The sequence below is a fragment of the Vanessa cardui genome, chromosome 10 (assembly GCF_905220365.1).
Source record: "Vanessa cardui chromosome 10, ilVanCard2.1, whole genome shotgun sequence".
Lineage (NCBI taxonomy): Eukaryota > Metazoa > Arthropoda > Insecta > Lepidoptera > Nymphalidae > Vanessa > Vanessa cardui.
Genome location: NC_061132.1, coordinates 593,047 through 610,788, shown reverse-complemented (window position 1 = coordinate 610,788; position 17,742 = coordinate 593,047). Strand labels below are relative to the sequence as shown.

At 34.8% G+C, this 17,742-nt stretch overlaps 1 protein-coding gene across 1 annotated transcript in view; it reads left to right on the top strand.

Annotated features, from left to right (window-relative positions):
* LOC124532911 (TWiK family of potassium channels protein 18) overlaps positions 1-15,363 on the top strand; it is a 30,791-nt gene extending 15,428 nt beyond the window's left edge. The window contains exons 3-11 of the mRNA XM_047108029.1: positions 2,478-2,625; positions 4,923-5,059; positions 7,012-7,113; positions 8,478-8,581; positions 10,513-10,631; positions 11,769-11,951; positions 14,008-14,097; positions 14,676-14,805; positions 15,273-15,363. Of these exons, the coding sequence (XP_046963985.1) occupies positions 2,478-2,625; positions 4,923-5,059; positions 7,012-7,113; positions 8,478-8,581; positions 10,513-10,631; positions 11,769-11,951; positions 14,008-14,097; positions 14,676-14,805; positions 15,273-15,341 (1,082 nt within the window). The 3' untranslated portion in view covers positions 15,342-15,363. The remainder of the gene's footprint in view (positions 1-2,477; positions 2,626-4,922; positions 5,060-7,011; positions 7,114-8,477; positions 8,582-10,512; positions 10,632-11,768; positions 11,952-14,007; positions 14,098-14,675; positions 14,806-15,272) is intronic.
* Positions 15,364-17,742: the final 2,379 nt, after the last annotated feature.

The following is a 17,742-nucleotide window of genomic DNA, read 5'->3' as shown; positions in this document are numbered from 1 at the left end:
TATTAATAATTTTGATATTTTGCATACATACTATAGGGGTACTAAAAACAATATAGGATATCTAAAACATCCCATTCACACTCTAGTGAAGTGGGAGGTAGAGTGAAATTCAATTCACCTGCGACTTCTGATTATTCATGTCTTTCTTTTGTGTTAATAGTTCATCTCGCTCTCAGGAAATCATCACGAGAAAAACAGTTCTTGTAGACTTTCCTACACATGTCCATGCCGAATCATGTTTTGGAAGCTTCAAGCTTTAACAGAAGAAAGATTTGCTTACTTTATCCATTTTGTTTTAAACTTTGAATATGATACAAATTTAAACATTATTTTTTAAAACGGTATACAACAACGGCCTGTAAATTTCCCACTGCTTTGATAAGGCCTTCTCTCCCTTTGAGGAGAACGTTTGAAACATATTTCACGACGCTGTTCCAATGCGGTTTGGTGGAATACACATGTGGCAGAATTTCTATGAAATTAGACACATGCAGGTTTCCTCATAATGTTTTCCTTCACCGCCGAGCTCGAGATGAATTATAAACAAAATTAAGCACATGAATATTCAATTGCCCTCAATCATCGTTTAAGATGCACATGTTCTAACAGGCGCAGACAGGATCATAACTCTTCCTAAATAAAGTTATATTTAGACAAAATTTAATGGTTTTCGATCGATGCACTATTAATTATACAAGGGAATAAAATATAAGTCATATATAAATTATTCCTTTGTAATTTAAAATTCAATGAGCCGTGGATTATAAATGCTGTTTCATCAACAAAGACCTTCGGAAATCGAGTTTTGTCCCCAAAATCTATTGTTCGAACGTTTAATTATTGCTACTGAAATATTAAAAGCGCGTCATTCGAAGGCTGTAATGAGACTCCGAAGTCGATTAGGGATTGTTCTGATGAACATTTTGTCTTTCTTGATCTTCAGGAACAATATAACGATTATATTGGCAACAATATCATGTTTAGTCGGGGTAAGAAAAGGTTCGTCACCTTAAGGTCTAATTTCGTGTGCTCAGTATGAGCGATAATCTGCTTTAACGATCGAGAATGACATGTTGCGTCGCAATGATTTGATGTTTAGGTTCAAAAGGTACTAAGAGTTTAAGATTTGATGGTTGATGGTGAAGGTTTTCTTACTCTAACTGTACATCCCATAAAATCTTTAGTTTCATAATTATTACTAACAAGTGCTTACTTGGGTTTGAAGCTGCAATCATCGGGTTTGATGCACGCGTTCCAGCCACTGGGCCATACCACATAGAATTAAAAAATGAAATAGTTGGTTTCCAAATTAACGACCGCATAGATTGGTGGAAAGAACGCTTGCCTTTATGGGCAAAAAGTGAACCAGCCTTCCTATTACCGGCGGAGGCAATTAAGCGAGGGTTTGTATTTTTAATAAAGAACTTTTCACTACTACTTTGAGGTCTGTTTTAACTACAAATATGACTTATATATTAACAAGAACTTGAAATTCAAGCAAGTGAATTAGAGCTAACTAGTTATATATTGATATCATATACCTTATACCTCTAAAATGTCTTGCATATTCTGGTTTAAGTTTTGTGTGTATTGCTGAACCCTTTCCCCAGAGTCATACGTGACTTGCAGCTATTGTTTGTATTGTATCTTATATGCTGTTGTTGAAATTTTGAGTTTCAATGAAAATATAGTAAAATATGTGATGACTGTGCTAGTAAATAATCGCTAAAATTAAACATTTATAAAACATTCCAATCCAATCCATCAGTCTATTTCCGTCCATTGCTTGACGTAGGCCTCTCCAATTGCACGCCACTGAGATCGTTCTTGGGCTACTCGCATCCAGCTCCTGCCAGCCGTCTTGCGTAAGTCGTCACTCCACCGTGCCCGAGGACGTCCTACACTACGTTTGCCGAGACGCGGTCTCAACTCTAGAACACGTTTTCCCCAACGGTTATCGGTTCTGCGACAAATATGGCCAGCCCACTGCCACTTCAGCTTAATAATCCGGTGGGCTATGTTGATGACTTTGGTTCTCTGGCGAATCGCCTCATTTCTGATGCTATCCCACAGAGAAACGCCGAGCGCAAAAAACATTTAAAGCATTATGTTAGATATATGTTTTAGTATTTTCTTAATCAGAAGTTAAACATCTATTGGCGTCCTCTGGGATAAGATCACGTTTTCCGTGACGGAAAAAGGTATGATAGTCTCTTATGTCGTAGCTCTCTACTCCCTTGTGTTTTATTTTGTTAAAAATATGATCTTTTTCTATTCTGAAGCAACGATACATATAATTGGAAGCAAAATAAATAAGGCCTTCGCATATGGAATATATAATGGAACATGGAAATAATGGAAAGTAATCTGCAATATGGCTGCCAGTAACCAAACACGAAACAAAAAACCGTCTTAATAGCTCATTAAAAATGAATTACCCGTTAATTTACACTTGTTTATCTCTCTTTTTCCACCAGGTGCTTTCATGTTTCAAGCGATAGAAGGTGCGAGTGAGATGGAACGTGTCAACAATATGTCGAGGGAGAGAGACAACACGGCTGAGTATCTCTGGCAAAATGTGACGTTGACACTTAATTTGTTCAACGAGACTGCTCTAAAGGAAAGGTAAAATATATTTGAAACCGTTAAAATAAAGTCACGGGTTACGAACTGTACACCAGTCCACTCAGATTTTACAAACAAAAGGCGAGGTGGAGGGCGAATAACAGTATAGGGAAGCTACCAAAGCGAATACAAAGAAAATCAAATTTGGTATTACCTACAGGCAGGCAGAAGGGAAATACCATCTTAGGTCCCAAAATTGGTGGTGAATAGAGGATAGAAGAGATGATTTAACTTTCTTCCAATGTGAAGGTGATGACTATTTTCCATCAGATTACAAGTTTGCCTCATGGTCAGAAACATTAAAACCAATATACGACTTTTACGTAACTTTTGTTGACCGAACTGTAAAGACCATCTTTTGTTATTGGAATTGTAGATTTTATAAATTGAATTTTCCAACTTATACGAATACATTCATTTCATACTCAGGTATTTATAATGAGCTGATTAAAAATATATATTTATTTTGCTTGAATTTGTTTGATAAATGCAGCCTTTGCACAACTTCCTGAAAATAGACCAGTCATTTAAATTCTTTACCTTAGCCTAAAGAGCTCTGAATTTTTTAGCTCATTAGTGAATTTGCCGAATATGAGAACAGATTAGGCTCCCTCCTGACTGATCCTTTCATATTTTTTAAAAATTCATGCAAGTTATTTAATGTAAAATTTAATAAAAAAATAATAATGTTTATTGACTGGTGTATCAAATTTTTTTTATATAATAGATACCTAATGAATCTTTTTGAACTTCATTACTGAAGCTGACTAAATTAAAAACTAATTGTTTATTACTTACTCTAGTTAATTTAAATCGATGACTTATAGCAAAAGTCATTGAGCTATCGTATAAGAATAAAGTCGCAACTGACTCAGTGAACTTAATAGTTCAATGTATGGTTCCCTTACCACAAGCTACGTCAAAATTTGTAAAAAGATTAACTTGATTCTAAACGATACCAAATAGAACAGAAGAATAACCGCGTCTTAGTCTTTTCTGTAAGAATGGAGAAGAATTCAAGGACTTGCGCAGTGACAACCTTGGTAAACCTTATCCGCAACTGACTGGTTGCCTGTTAGAACCTACAATCACGTTTCTCAACTCTATATACATGCGATAATAACGAATCAACATATAAAGATAACTTAAGTCGATTTTGAAATGCAAAGTGACCTTACCGTCAATAATAATAAGGACTATAGACGTTTTTTTTTCAATCAATTAATCAAAATCAATCAAAATATACTTTATTTAAGTAGGCTCTTACAAGCACTTTTGAATCGTCATCTAACAACTATTTTTAGTGAAGCTATCACCGGTTCGGAAAGTAGGTTCTACCGAGAAGAACCGACAATACACTCAGTAGTTACACTTTTTCGCCATTTAAAAAAAAACAGTCATGTAAGTTAATTAAAATTATATATGTATGTAATTTATCATGACTGGAAGTCCACAAGTATTAATTCCACGCTTTTTTATCGTCTGCTTAATTTTGTACTGAATAATATGTCTTTTTTCCAATGTATTTTTTACAAATGATTTAAATTTATGAAACGGCAAAGTTTAAAATGTTGCATGTAGCGTTTATTTTGCAGTTGACATCGCATTATCACCGTCTAGTCTGTCATCAGCCTTAGTAGTGCAAAATATGGGAAGGCATACGATGTAGTGATTATACAAAGCGACGCGAATTAAAGTGCCAATTGAAATTCTCTGCTTACAACCTTAAGTATAAATTTCAAAGGGAATTTTAGGTGCATATTATTTAGCATTCGGATTTAAACGTTTTAGAAACACATCAGCTGTGGTCTTCAGTTAGATCAAGTCTGCTTTAATTTGGATTTTTAGGCGAATTTATTTCTTAACTAATAGTGTTTTTGGTGTTAAGTTTAGACGGATTTATAAATGAACTTTTTCTGAAAACGGTAATAAACATATAATTTTATATTTTTAATTAACGAATTCTCGTGTGCCTTGGTTGAAGCAACATGCTTCAAAAATCTTCTTATTATTTTCTTTTGGAATTTCAGTAGAATTTCGCAACTCGAAAGCGTTAATGCACAAGGATGGATATAAAAATGGAGTAAAGTGAAAACTTATTGTTACCTTGTATTTAATTAAATATATCACTAACTATACTACATATATAATATAGTATACTCTAAAACGTAAGCAGCAAATACATAAATGAATTGAAATGCTTTTGAACTCTTTTCATACCATTATTTTATAAGCTATTCATTTTTACCATGAATTATAGGCAATTTTCCTAAAACCTAATCGTAATCATTTTCCAGTATAAGCAAGGAGCTCCAGCATTATCAGCGGAAGATAGTGGTGGCTGTACGGCGTGGTTGGGACGGCGGGCGCTCATCTAGACAGTGGAGTTTTTCTTCAGCGTTCTTGTATTCCCTCACCGTTATAACCACGATAGGTAAATATTACACTTACATAGACATTAAGAAGAAGAGCCGAAATGACCCATGGATAGAACGCGTGGATCTTGACCGATTTCAAACCCAGGCAAGCACCACTGTGTATATATGTGCTTAATTTGTGTTTATAATTCATGTGTCAAAATTTCAATTAAATTCGGCCACATGTATATTCCACCAAGCCGTAATGGAACAGCGTGGTGGAATATGTTTCTAACCTCAAAGGGAGAGAAGGCCTTAACCCAGCCGTAGGAAATTTACAGGCTGCTGTGTTTAATTTTACACATTAAGTTTAGGATTTAAAGTTACCTTTTGTGGCTACTTTAGTTAATTAGTCTTTCATCGGTGAATTGAGTTATAACTACTACGAAATTTGTTCAACCCAAAATATTCCAATAAACCGTTCAATGGGTCAACCGTTATAAATATACCCGAAAACATAAAAACGTGCGTTAAGAGGGTAAACATATTACCGCAATCACATTGATGTGTCATATTTTATGGCCAGTAAAGGTCCTAACCATAAAACGCGCATAAACCCCTTATCTCCGCGAGTACTCATTCCAGTAATGTGTAGGAATAGTGATCGAGCTATTGAAAGTTTAAGTGATTAGTGTGATGAATGGATACAGATTTAGAGAGATTGCATTTTGGAGCAGCTGTTCAAGCCAGACGCGTGATCAATCCTGCCTGATCTTCGTCTGATACGGCGTGATCATTTTTTTTTAATTTATTAGTTAGCTATTATTTTTAGTATGGTATAAAATTGCTACTACATAAATTACAGTAGTACAGTAACAGCCTGTAAATATCCCACTGCTGGGGTAAGGCCTCCTCTCCGACTAAGGATAGGGTGTGGAACATTTTCCACTACGCTGTTCCAATGCGGGTTGGTGGAATGCACATGTGGTAGAATTTCGATGAAATTAGAAACACGTGCAGGTTTCCTTACGATGTTTTTACTTTACCACCGAGCACGAGATTAATTTTAAACACAAATTAAGCACATATTTATACAGTGGTGCTTGCCTATGTTAGAACCCGAAATCATCTGTTGTTCACGCGTTCTCACCACTGGGTCATCTCAGCTCTACATTAATTACTCGGTCTTAATTGGTCACATTTACCCATAAGTATTTAAGCGTAAAAAGTATTAATGATGGTGGTCAGCAGTTAAGTTATAATTTTTACTAGTATGTATTAACTCATCAATGACATCAGACTCACCTTAGTACAATGGTTACACATGTAATTTATGTGTAACCATTTAAAACACTGAGACCAAATTATCAAAGATTTCTTGCCCAATTTTCTAATACCCAAAAATATTACCAATGGACAATCAATTATTGATTGTCTATCTATAATATAATTAGACTAAGTTAAACAATGTTATCTTAATTAGTTTGATATGAAACAAAGGGACAAAGATAGCATGTAAGGGAATAATTTGAAATAGTTCAATTCAATTATTTGATAAGAGAAGTTGAGTTGCGCCAAGGGGATTATTTCGTAAATGTCATTCAGCTGTTTGTATGGGATAAGCTGTTATGTGACTGCGCTTCTAAATGCAAAGTGCTTTGTCGGTCAAGTTACTACGAAACAGGTCCCAAGGTCATACTAATAAAAAGTACTTGTATTTACTATCTACATATCAATCTTGAATTAGCAGTGCCCATATCCTCGTGTATCGGAAAGCACGTTAAGTCGTTGGTATTCTCGGTCTTGTAGAATTTGTCAAGCTATTCGATTATAAGATTGAGGCAATAAAGACTTGTTTGCAGATACATTTACTTACTACTTTATGCAATTGACTTGTATCCTAGGCCTCGTGTTCCTACTCAGTCAGAATTTTTTACTGATTTATGCTTGCGGCAAGGTATGCAGCATATTATTATATGTATGTCAAATATGATTATACACGTAAAGTAAATATGGAAATTTATTTCAGGATATGGTCACCTCAGTCCTCGAACGAGCTGGGGCAAGATTATGACGATCTTCTACGCCCTTCTGGGGATGCCATTGTTTTTGCTGTATCTCAGTAATGTTGGTAAGAATCTATAAATGGTTTTAATTTAGGGCACATTTGTCTGCAAAACTATTTACGATAAATTTTTTGGTTACTTGCGTAATCCATGAGATTAGAGATCTTAACATTATTGAAGTATTAAGTTGGTGTAGGGGTTTGTATAAACTCTACCGTCTAAGGACTACTTATCAATTTTTCTACCTCTAAACAGCAATACTTCGTATTGTTGTGATTTGGCTTGAAGGGTGAATGAGCCCCGCGCGCTATCTTCCTATTACACAGTCTTAAGAAACATTGCTAAAAACTTTTTTGAAAACTTTTGAAAGAAGGTAATATCCGTTAAAATGTTTGGTACATATTCTACCACGCTGTTCAAATGCGGGTTGGTGGAATGCACATGTGGCAGAATTTCGATGAAATTAGAAACACGTGCAGGTTTCCTCACGATGTTTTCCTACACCGCCGAGCACGAGATGAATTATAAACACAAACTAAGCACACATATATAGTGGTGCTTGCCTGGGTTTGAACCCGCAATCATTTAATTAATACCCGCAAATTATATAAACACTAACCTAACCTAAATAAAATATTACAAACGACTCACTATTTACAATCTTTCCACAGTTTACTTTACGAGATGGATTATCTTATTCTATTTACAATTTCAATTTGATTTCTAAATTATTGATTTAATTATTTAAAAAAGTCTCAAATTAATTCCAAATAATTAGTATCGAAGTATTTTGATTATGCAATAACACAAATCTTGTATTAGTGTGGATAATCTCATCGCTTATTTGCATCGTAATGATAGCGCGTGTAGTCTTATTTTTTCATTCCAGTAATATTCGTTCTTATAAAAGGTGAGATGGCCCAGTGGTTAGAACGCGCGCATCTTAACCGATGATTGCGGGTTCAAACCCAGGCAAGCACCGCTATATATATATATATATATATATATATATATATATGTATATATATGTGCTTAAATTGTGTTTATAATTCATCTCGTGCTCGGCGGTGAAGGAAAACATCGTGAGGAAACCTGTGTATGTCTAATTTCATCGAAATTCTGCCACATGTGCATTTCACCAACCCGCATTGGAACAGCGTGGTGGAATATGTTCCAAACCTTCTCCTTAATGGAAGAGGAGGCCGTATCCCAGCAGTGGGAAATTTACAGGCTGTTTTACTTTACTTTTACTTTACTATAAAAGGTGATACATTTAAAAATCCGATAGTGTTTATATAAACATCACAGGCAGGTTTAACTTTTTAATTTGTAACGATATTCATTTGACTTACTACACCAGAGATTTCATGATCATCAAGATTACTTTTATTTAATAATAAATGTTTTATATTTATTGTTTTGTTTTCAGGCGAGCTGTTAGCAAGTTGGTTCAAGTGTATATACGCGTTGGTGTGTCTCTGTAGAGGCTGTCCAGGGTTCTCGAGGCGACGAGTGGTGCATCTGCGACCGCAGGTACTTTCATTATGATTTTATTTCATTTCCGAGCAGACTAGTTGTATTAACAGACGCCACTATAGTATATAATACTAATCTACTAATGATAAGTCAATAAGAAAATTCTAGACCGCTTCAAACAAATAATAACATGAAGAAAAGTCACGAGCAATAGTAAGTCCATGTATGTTACTAAATTTAAAAAAAAAAACACTGTAGGAGATATTTTTTACTAAAAACCTGTGTCGTTTTATGAAGCACGTGATAATTTCCGCCAGTTTACTTCTATTGGGAGCTGCATAAAAAAACTTTTTTACCAAAAATGATCGATGTCATTTGTTTATAGTATACTAGCCAACAGCTCGACTTTGCACGGGTATAATGCTACGACATCACAATAGAATTTTTTTAGATTTTAACTTTTTAGAAAATTATCAAGGTTTCTTTACTAAATTATTCATCTGTTGTAGACATAATATTTCCTCTAGAATCTATTTAAAAAAAAGTGCATCAAAATATGTTGCGTAATTTTTAAGATATAAAAGACAGTGACAGCGACTTTGTTCTATACGATGTAATGATAACGATTTTTCTCAAATTTTCATAACAATTTCAAATAGTTGTTTGTGAATAATTCCTAACTGTATTGTTACAACAACGACAGCCTGTAAATTTCCCACTGCTGGGCTAAGGCCTCCTGTCCCTTTGAGGAGAAGGTTTGCAACATATTCCAACACGCTGTTCCAATGCGGGTCGGTGGAATACACATGTGGCTGAATTTCTATGAAATTTGATACAAGCAGGTTTTCTTCCGATGTTTTCTGTCACCGCTGAGCACAAAATGAATTATAAACACAAATTAAGCACATGAATATTCAGTGGTGCTTGCCTGGGTTTAAACGCGCAATCATCGGTTAAGATGCACGCGTTCTAACCACTGGGCCATCTCGCCACTGTATTGTTAAATATTAATAATATATTCTACATCTATCAGTAAAGCTATTATCTAAATTGAAATTACTGTTGTTTTCGTGTTCTTGTCAATTACCTTTACGTCAAGACTCGTGTTGTAACGAGAGTGATATTATTCCGTGACGTGTTTTCCATTACGTTTTTCATTACTATACGTGTTGTGAATTTGTGAATTAGCTGTTTATTATATTTGGTACGTTCAATAGCTTCACTATACATCACCGGGCTTTGGCAATGCATGTGATTCGAATCGAAGCCATTTTTATCGTCTTTTGTGAAATAATAATAATAAATGTTTATTTCATCAATAACCAAGACAGTACAATAACATCTCAAAGCCAAATGCAAGAAGAAGTCGCTCTTCCTTAACACACACGCACTTTAATTCAAAGTTATAACATGAAACAAGCTAATAAATTCAAAAATACTAATGAAAATAGTTAATTACAATTAACTCTTGACATAATGTGAAGTGTGTGGGTGCTTTAGTATAGCTAATAAGCTGTATTGCTTCACAGCTGCTGGATCACTCCAGTTTGAAGAGTGACCCAGTGTAGCTACAGGCACAAATGAAACATCTTTGTACCCAATGTTGGGGCATTGGTGATACGATACGCCAATGTCTCTGTGACCACTGAACATGAGATGAAATAATCTATTTTATAAAAACAATAAAAAAAATCTAGAATAATCGTTTTACACGAGAGATTACTGGAACAAATAGTCCACTAATCTTAATTATCTCTTTAACCCACTAACTGTTTTTATATATCTGTGTGGCGCATTTGTCATCAGCTGCAGGGTTCTCTAAAGCGATAGAAATGCCATCCGTGCATATAACTCTTTTATTGATGATATGATTTATTTTCGTCGCACTTAAAAGACTTGATTATTATTTGACTGTAATCAGTTTTAATTTGGAATGATACATACATATTTTTGGCAACGGTTTTAATTTTTTTTGTCATTTTTTTCAGTTAGAAATAAGTGATGCGGAGAGTATAGAGAGACCACCAGGTTGGAGGTCCGGTTACTCTGACTCTGATGTGACTCCGGAGTACAGAATCCCCTCGCGTCCTCCTGATTATATCCAAAGGTAAACTGCAAATTATGTTTTTTATTGTTAAGTAAAATTCATTAAACGGTAAAAGATAATGCATTGTTCACATTGATATAAGTTCAGTTTTTTATATTCAACGTTAAACATAGGGGTTGATAATAGGAAAACTGTTGAAATCATTTGAATGAGATAAATGTATGATAAAATTACGTCATAAATGGATAATAATATATTAAGTGTTCTTAAAACATGTTTTTGAGCTACTTTTGTTATGAAATGTCATGTAACATTACTCAACTCAATAAACTATAATAGGGGTAATGAAAAAACATGTAGTCAGTATTCGTTTATGTTCACGATATATATTAATTTACTACAAGTATTTATTAATAATTTATTTGTGATAATTTGAAATACCTAATTAATTTAGAAAAGTAACTTTTAAGATTCTGTGCGGTTCATCTAAACACATATTGAACCGATAATACATAGCTTAACATACGTCAACGGAAAATAAATCCCGGATTATGTTTCTAATAAAGGAATTCTCAGTATCAGATGGTGTATTGGAATTGATAGAGCTCTTAGTAAGCGCGGAAAACCATTAGTCCTGGCTTTAACTCTTTCGTACTGAAACCTGTCAGAATTGCCGTTTCAGTTAATGGATGAAGGGAGATCAGCAATGTTTGCGCATATCCTTGTATCATCATCATTATCATTACATAGTATAAACAAAGTCGTTTACCGCTGTCTGTTCCTTTAGAACTAGCGCGCACTGGTAATTTTTGTCACGGTGACTGTTTCGTCACTCTTGTCGAGTCCATGAATTTGTATGGAGGTGCGCGCACGTTACGACGTGACAATTGGGTGACATTTGTGTCTGCATCTGTACATATTCATGGACTCGACAAGAGTGACGAAACAGTCACCGTGACAAAAGTTACCAGTGCGCGCTAGTACTTAAATGCTTAGATCTTTAAAATAGCGCAACGAATTTTGATACGTTTTTTTTTTATAAATAGAGAGATTCGAAAGGAATGTTTTTATAGAAACACTGACAATTTGAAAAGGTTCTAAATTTGTTGTCGTAAATGAATAAATTGTGTAGTATATTTATTATCAGTATTGCATCCATGCGAGGACATATAAAATCAGGTCAGGTTTTATTCCCAGGCGTGCTTATTTGCGAAGTGTCTCAATGCCTCAACCGTACGCGCCGCGCCCCCGGGCCGACGCGCGCGGCTGGTCGGAGCCCGCCTACCGCGACAGCCCCACAGCGAGCGACTTCAGCTACGTCACTTTCGACGCTCAAACCATCACCGTCCCCATCAGCGTGTGTGTGGCTATTATGGTGGGGTAAGTTAAGACATTTGTTAACATCAAAATTATCGTAAGCTCATAATATGCATTACGTCAGGATATTCTGAAAATAACTTAATAAAAGATTTTACACATAATTGCTGAATGGTATAAATATTTGGGACACGTCACGTATATTGTAGTTGTTCTTTTTCTTTATATTTCTTATTTTGTATCGTTACTTTTTTTTATTGTTCATTTTATTTCTTTTTTTTGTGTAAATGATAATTTATTAGTACTTAATTTTTTTTTTATTATTATTATTTTCACTTTTTATTTTGTACCAATTGTCATCTTGTCCCAAATAAAAGTGTTCTTTCTTTCTTTTCTTTCTTTCTTATAACTCTATAAGGAGCTTCCATCATTTATATATGCCTTACTACAAGAGCTGAGATGGCCCAGTGGCTAGAACGCGTGCATCTTAACCGATTATTTCGGGTTCAAGCCCAGGCAAGCACCGCTATATATATGTGCTTAATTTCTTATAATTCATCTCGTGCTCGGCGGTGAAGAAAAACATAGTGAGGAAACCTGCATAGTCTGTGTCTAATTTCATCGAAATTCTACCACATGTGCATTCCATCAACCAGCATTGGAAGAGCGTGGTGGAATAAGTTCCAAACCCTCTCCTTAATGGAGAGGAGGCCTTATCCCAGCAGTGGGAAATTTACAGGCTGTTACTTTACTTTTTATGTGATAATACAACAATAAGTAATAACAACAAAAATATTAACAGTAAGTCCTTAAATATATACAAATATGAATTAAAAATAGTTACTGTATGGATCTTGGACACGTGGAATGGAAGCAAGAATGCGAGCATTACCCCATTGAATCGCAATTCCGATCCTCTGGGCTAAAAACGAACCAGCCCTGCTGTCACCAGTGAAGATAAAGTACATTATATTTGTTCCAAAACACATTAGCCCATAAACAAGTCAACAGCCTATAAATAAGTTAGTATTAGTTAAAATCTTATTTCTCACTTGGGCAAATGTATCATTAACGTAAACTACTAGTACTAAGCACTTTGTCAATAGGTATTTCTGTGTTTGCATTCCTTTATTTAGAGACAGAAAGAGTACCTACATTAAACACTTAACGTAAAGTGGACTATGTGTTGCAATTGTGCTAATTTACTTGGAGGTTGGGCTTTGTGCTAGCCCCTCTGGGTAGGTACCACCCACTCATCAGTTATTCTACCGCCAAATAACAGTACTCAGTATTGTTGTGTTCCGGTTTGAAGGGTGAGTGAGCCAGCGTAACTACAGGCACAAGGGACATAACATCTAAGTTCCCAAGGTTGGTAGCACATTGACGATGTAAGTAATAGTTAATATTTCTTACAGCGTCATTATCTATGGGTGATGGTGACCACTTACCATCAGGTGGCCCATATGCTCGTCCGCCAACCTATACCATAAAAAAAACAAACAAAACATATTTATCTCCAGTTTTAGAGTGACATCGCTTATGAGAATTTAGCGGTTCATTTTTATTAACTGTAAATACTTTACATAATATGTGTTCTATTACATTATATATGCCAGTAATAATATATTTCTTTTCCAATTGCTTAATTACTTCTGTGGTTGGATATAATGCAGATCACGAGGTCCTGTGCTTAAGCCAGAAATCAAATTAAATAATCTTGAGTTTTTCTACAGAATTCTTGGTCACAGTCTGGTCAAAATTTGCAATCCACATAAACTCCCTGGTTGTGCTTTTTTATGGTATAGGTTGGCGGGCGAGCATATGGGCCACCTGATGGTAAGTGGTCACCATCACCCATAGACAATGACGCTGTAAGAAATATTACCTATTCTTTACATCGTTAATGTGCCACCAACCTTGGGAACTAAGGTGTTATGTCCCTTGTGCCTGTAGTTACACTGGCTCACTCACCCTTCAGACCGGAACACAACAATACTGAGTACTGTTATTTGGCGGTAGAATAACTGATGAGTGGGTGGTACCTACCCAGACGGGCTTGCACAAAGCCCTACCACCAAGAATGTGTGGCGGAACTCTTCTTAAGTCAAGCAATTTTCAGATATCTAATGTTCGGGTCCATGATCTTCGGGCTGTGGGAGAAGTGGGACAAGCTAGATGGCGCTTACTTCTGCTTCATATCGCTCAGCAGGTAATTTACATATTTAAAAGGTTACAAATTTCACGCACAGATATTAACTATGATAATATTGTTAGCTTTAAATCTTCGGGTGTTCAAAAATTTTCAAGACCCATTTGTTCACGCTTGTTATATTTTTTCCAAATTTAAATAGTAGAGTCCTAAAATAAACATAAATAATAAACATATAACCGTATTACTAACCTTATTCTTTTTTCAAATCGATTTAAATTAACATATACCTATTTATGTTGAGTATATCAATCTAGTTTATAATCATTTTTAATTTTAAGTCAATAAGTCATATAAAAAATAAAAAATAAAATGTTTATTGTGATACGTGCAATACTTAATCGATAATAGGTTAGGAACCAAAACCTAGTAAGTTACTTGTAAGAGCTTTTAATAGGAAAGCCCGCTCTACCATTACAAAAAAAGTAACGCTTTTATATTTATTTAATAAAGATTTTGAATGTACATCAACTCATGCCTTATTAATGGGATACTTAGGACCAATTTGTTACGTCAGCCTTAAAAACTTATGACGTTTTTTGAGCAGTTCGTTGGTAATATAGGATTTCCAATTCCAGTATCGGTTTCGGCGACTTCGTGCCCGGAGAACGAGTCTACACGCCTCGTATTGAGACTTCATTCATCGTGTGCTCGCTGTATCTCATGCTGGGCATGGCGTTGGTTGCCATGTGTTTTAACCTGATGCAGGTAACACATTACAATACCCTACTTTAAACTAACCTGGGCAACGTTAAAGGTCATGGAATTTAATTTATATTACATATAATAATAATAGTATCATCCTGTAAATTCAAATTACTGGGTCAAGACCTCCTTTACTTTGAGAAGGAGGCTGGCAGCAAATTCCACCACCTTGTTCCAATGACAGTTGGTGGATTTATTTCACATTTGGTAGAATATCATTGAAATTAGACACATAATATAGGTTTCATTACGATGTTTTTCTTTACCGTCGAGCACGGTATGATTTATAAACACATATTAAGCACATGAAAATTCAGTAGTGATTGCTTGGGTTTGAACCCGCAATCATCGGTTAAGATGTACGCGTTCTAACCACTGGAAGATATCAGATCTTTTGTTAATAGATAATATTTTAAGGATTTATCACATATTAAAAAAAAAAATATTATAATGTTCGTGTCTAATTCCAGGAGCAAGTAATTCACTACTATGCCGGTCTGAAGAGAGCTCTCAAGCGGATCTGTCGATGCAAGAGATGACGTTACATCATAATATCATTAGCAAAACATTGAAAAATATATTTTAAATAAAATATTATTAAGAAAATATTACTTTAAAAATAACCCGAGTTAAATCCTTTTGTACAAATGTTCATTAAGTTTAAACTCATCAAAACTTTATACGCACTCGTATATTTAAAGTACCCATTTTGCTCTATAAGTAAGGGCCAGTGAATAAAATACAATGTAGATGGATCTGACACGAAAATTGTGGTAAGATTCCGGGTAGACTCTGAGATTTCGAGGCGGTGGTGATGAAACACATCGCGAGGTTACTTTCATCAATCAGTTCAATAAAATCTAACCAATATTAATTAGAAAGCTTGGTTTGGCGTGTTTCATTTTTTCAAACAAAAATAAATTTTACTCCAGCACTCGGCAGTTTACTTGGTGCTATAGTATTGTTAGTTCGTCAGATAGGTAGCATTCATTCATCAAATATTCTACGGCTAAACCACCAAAGGGCCCCGAACTTAAGTAAGAAAAAAATAATTAAAACAAACTACGGTCGGAGAGCAGTGTTTGTTTGACACGTTTTATTTAATTATACATTACAATAAAATTTTCGTAAAAGTAACAATAATATAATGATTAAATGTTTATTTTGAATTTATTAAATCTTTATCCTTCCTAAGGGCCCTCAAAAAAAAATTTAATACGGGGCCCCGTCATGGCACGCTATGATCCTGATTATTGTATTCCGGTTTATAGAGTAAGGCAATCAATTGCATGAAATAGGGATATAAAGTCTTAATTTGCCATTCTGCTGTCAATAAAATTAAACAAAAAAAGCAGAGAAGCTTTTACACACCATTATTATCACTTAGCACTTGTTAAAAAATATTTTTTTCTTCAAAATATTAAGGATGTGACCGCGTTTGTTTGGTCTAGATAATACACATGTCCGTGCTTGGAGAGCTAATCCCACGGAGAGGATAAAGTATGGGGGGAAAAAATCCGAGGTTTTGCAGTTCGCCACTTACCTACATTAGGTGCTTAAGAATGCGGATAGTGCCTTACTGCGGAACTCGATTTAGGAATCAACAATGCTGAAAGAAAAACCGTTTCCTTAACAATTTTTGGACCATATCTAGACTCATTTTATATGGGATAGATTAGGAATATATAAACTTATTTATTCAAGAGATAATATAATTATAACGATAACACGATTATTAGATAATTCTAGTAGGTATGTTGTTTAATGCTTCCCAAACTTTCAATTATAAAAAATGTATATTTACATGACAATTTTTAGCGTTTTGGCAGACTGTCAAACGGTCCCTCCGATTTTAAGTAGCTACAATTACCCAGACATTGATGTTTTAAGTTCTATCAATAGTTTCTTGTATCACCAATACGCAACCGATCTTTGAAAATAAAATGCTCTGTCCTTGCTTTACTAACCCCCTAACACTATAATAATAAGTTTAGTTGTTTGGCTGCATATATGGTGAGTAAATGATACCCACGTTACACCCACTTTATTGCTGTTATTTCCATTTCTCCGATAAATATAGCGCAAGTTTTAATGAACAATCTAATTGAATTGACAAAACAAAAGAGGATCAGTACTGAACCTTGCTTTGTGACCTATTAATGGATAGATTATCACATAGTACTAAGAAAGATTCAACCAAATACTTAAAATTCGTTTTTGGATCACTAGTGAATGAAAATATTTTTAAATAAAGAACCGAATTTTGAAAAATAGTGTTCTAAATACGAAAATTTTAAACTTCGAATAATCAACAGAACCACTGCGCTGTAAACTTTTTGCTCGGTCTTGATCTTTTCATTCAAGGTGCACTAGAGAGCATTAGTGGCAGAACGAGTTAAAGGAGCAAGAAAGAATTACGCGCATTTATTATGGAAGCGAGTTAGAAAACTTTAATGTCGACCATTTATACACGAACTTGGACAATCAGAACGGTTCGGGAGCGTTTTCGTTGAAAATAACTCTTTTATTAAATAATTCATTCATTCTACGTATCATGTTTATGAAGATGATATAATGTTTTAATCTATACGTATAATAAAATTTCAGTGTCTGTTTGTAATATTGAAATAACCGCTATTTATTAAATTAATATGTATGTATACAAGGTACATATGTCAAAATAATTGTGGAACGGCTGGACCGATTTTGACGGGACTTTCACTGGCAGATAGTTGATGTAATAAGAAGTAACTTAGATTACTTTTATTTTAGAATTATATACAACAACAACAACAACAGCCTGTTGATTCCCACCGCTGGACTAAAGGCCTCCTCTCCCTTAGAGGAGAAGGTTTGAAACATATTCCACCTCGCTGTTTCAATACCAATAGTGTTTAATATTTGCACACCGATAAATCGGTAGAATATGAGAATCATTAT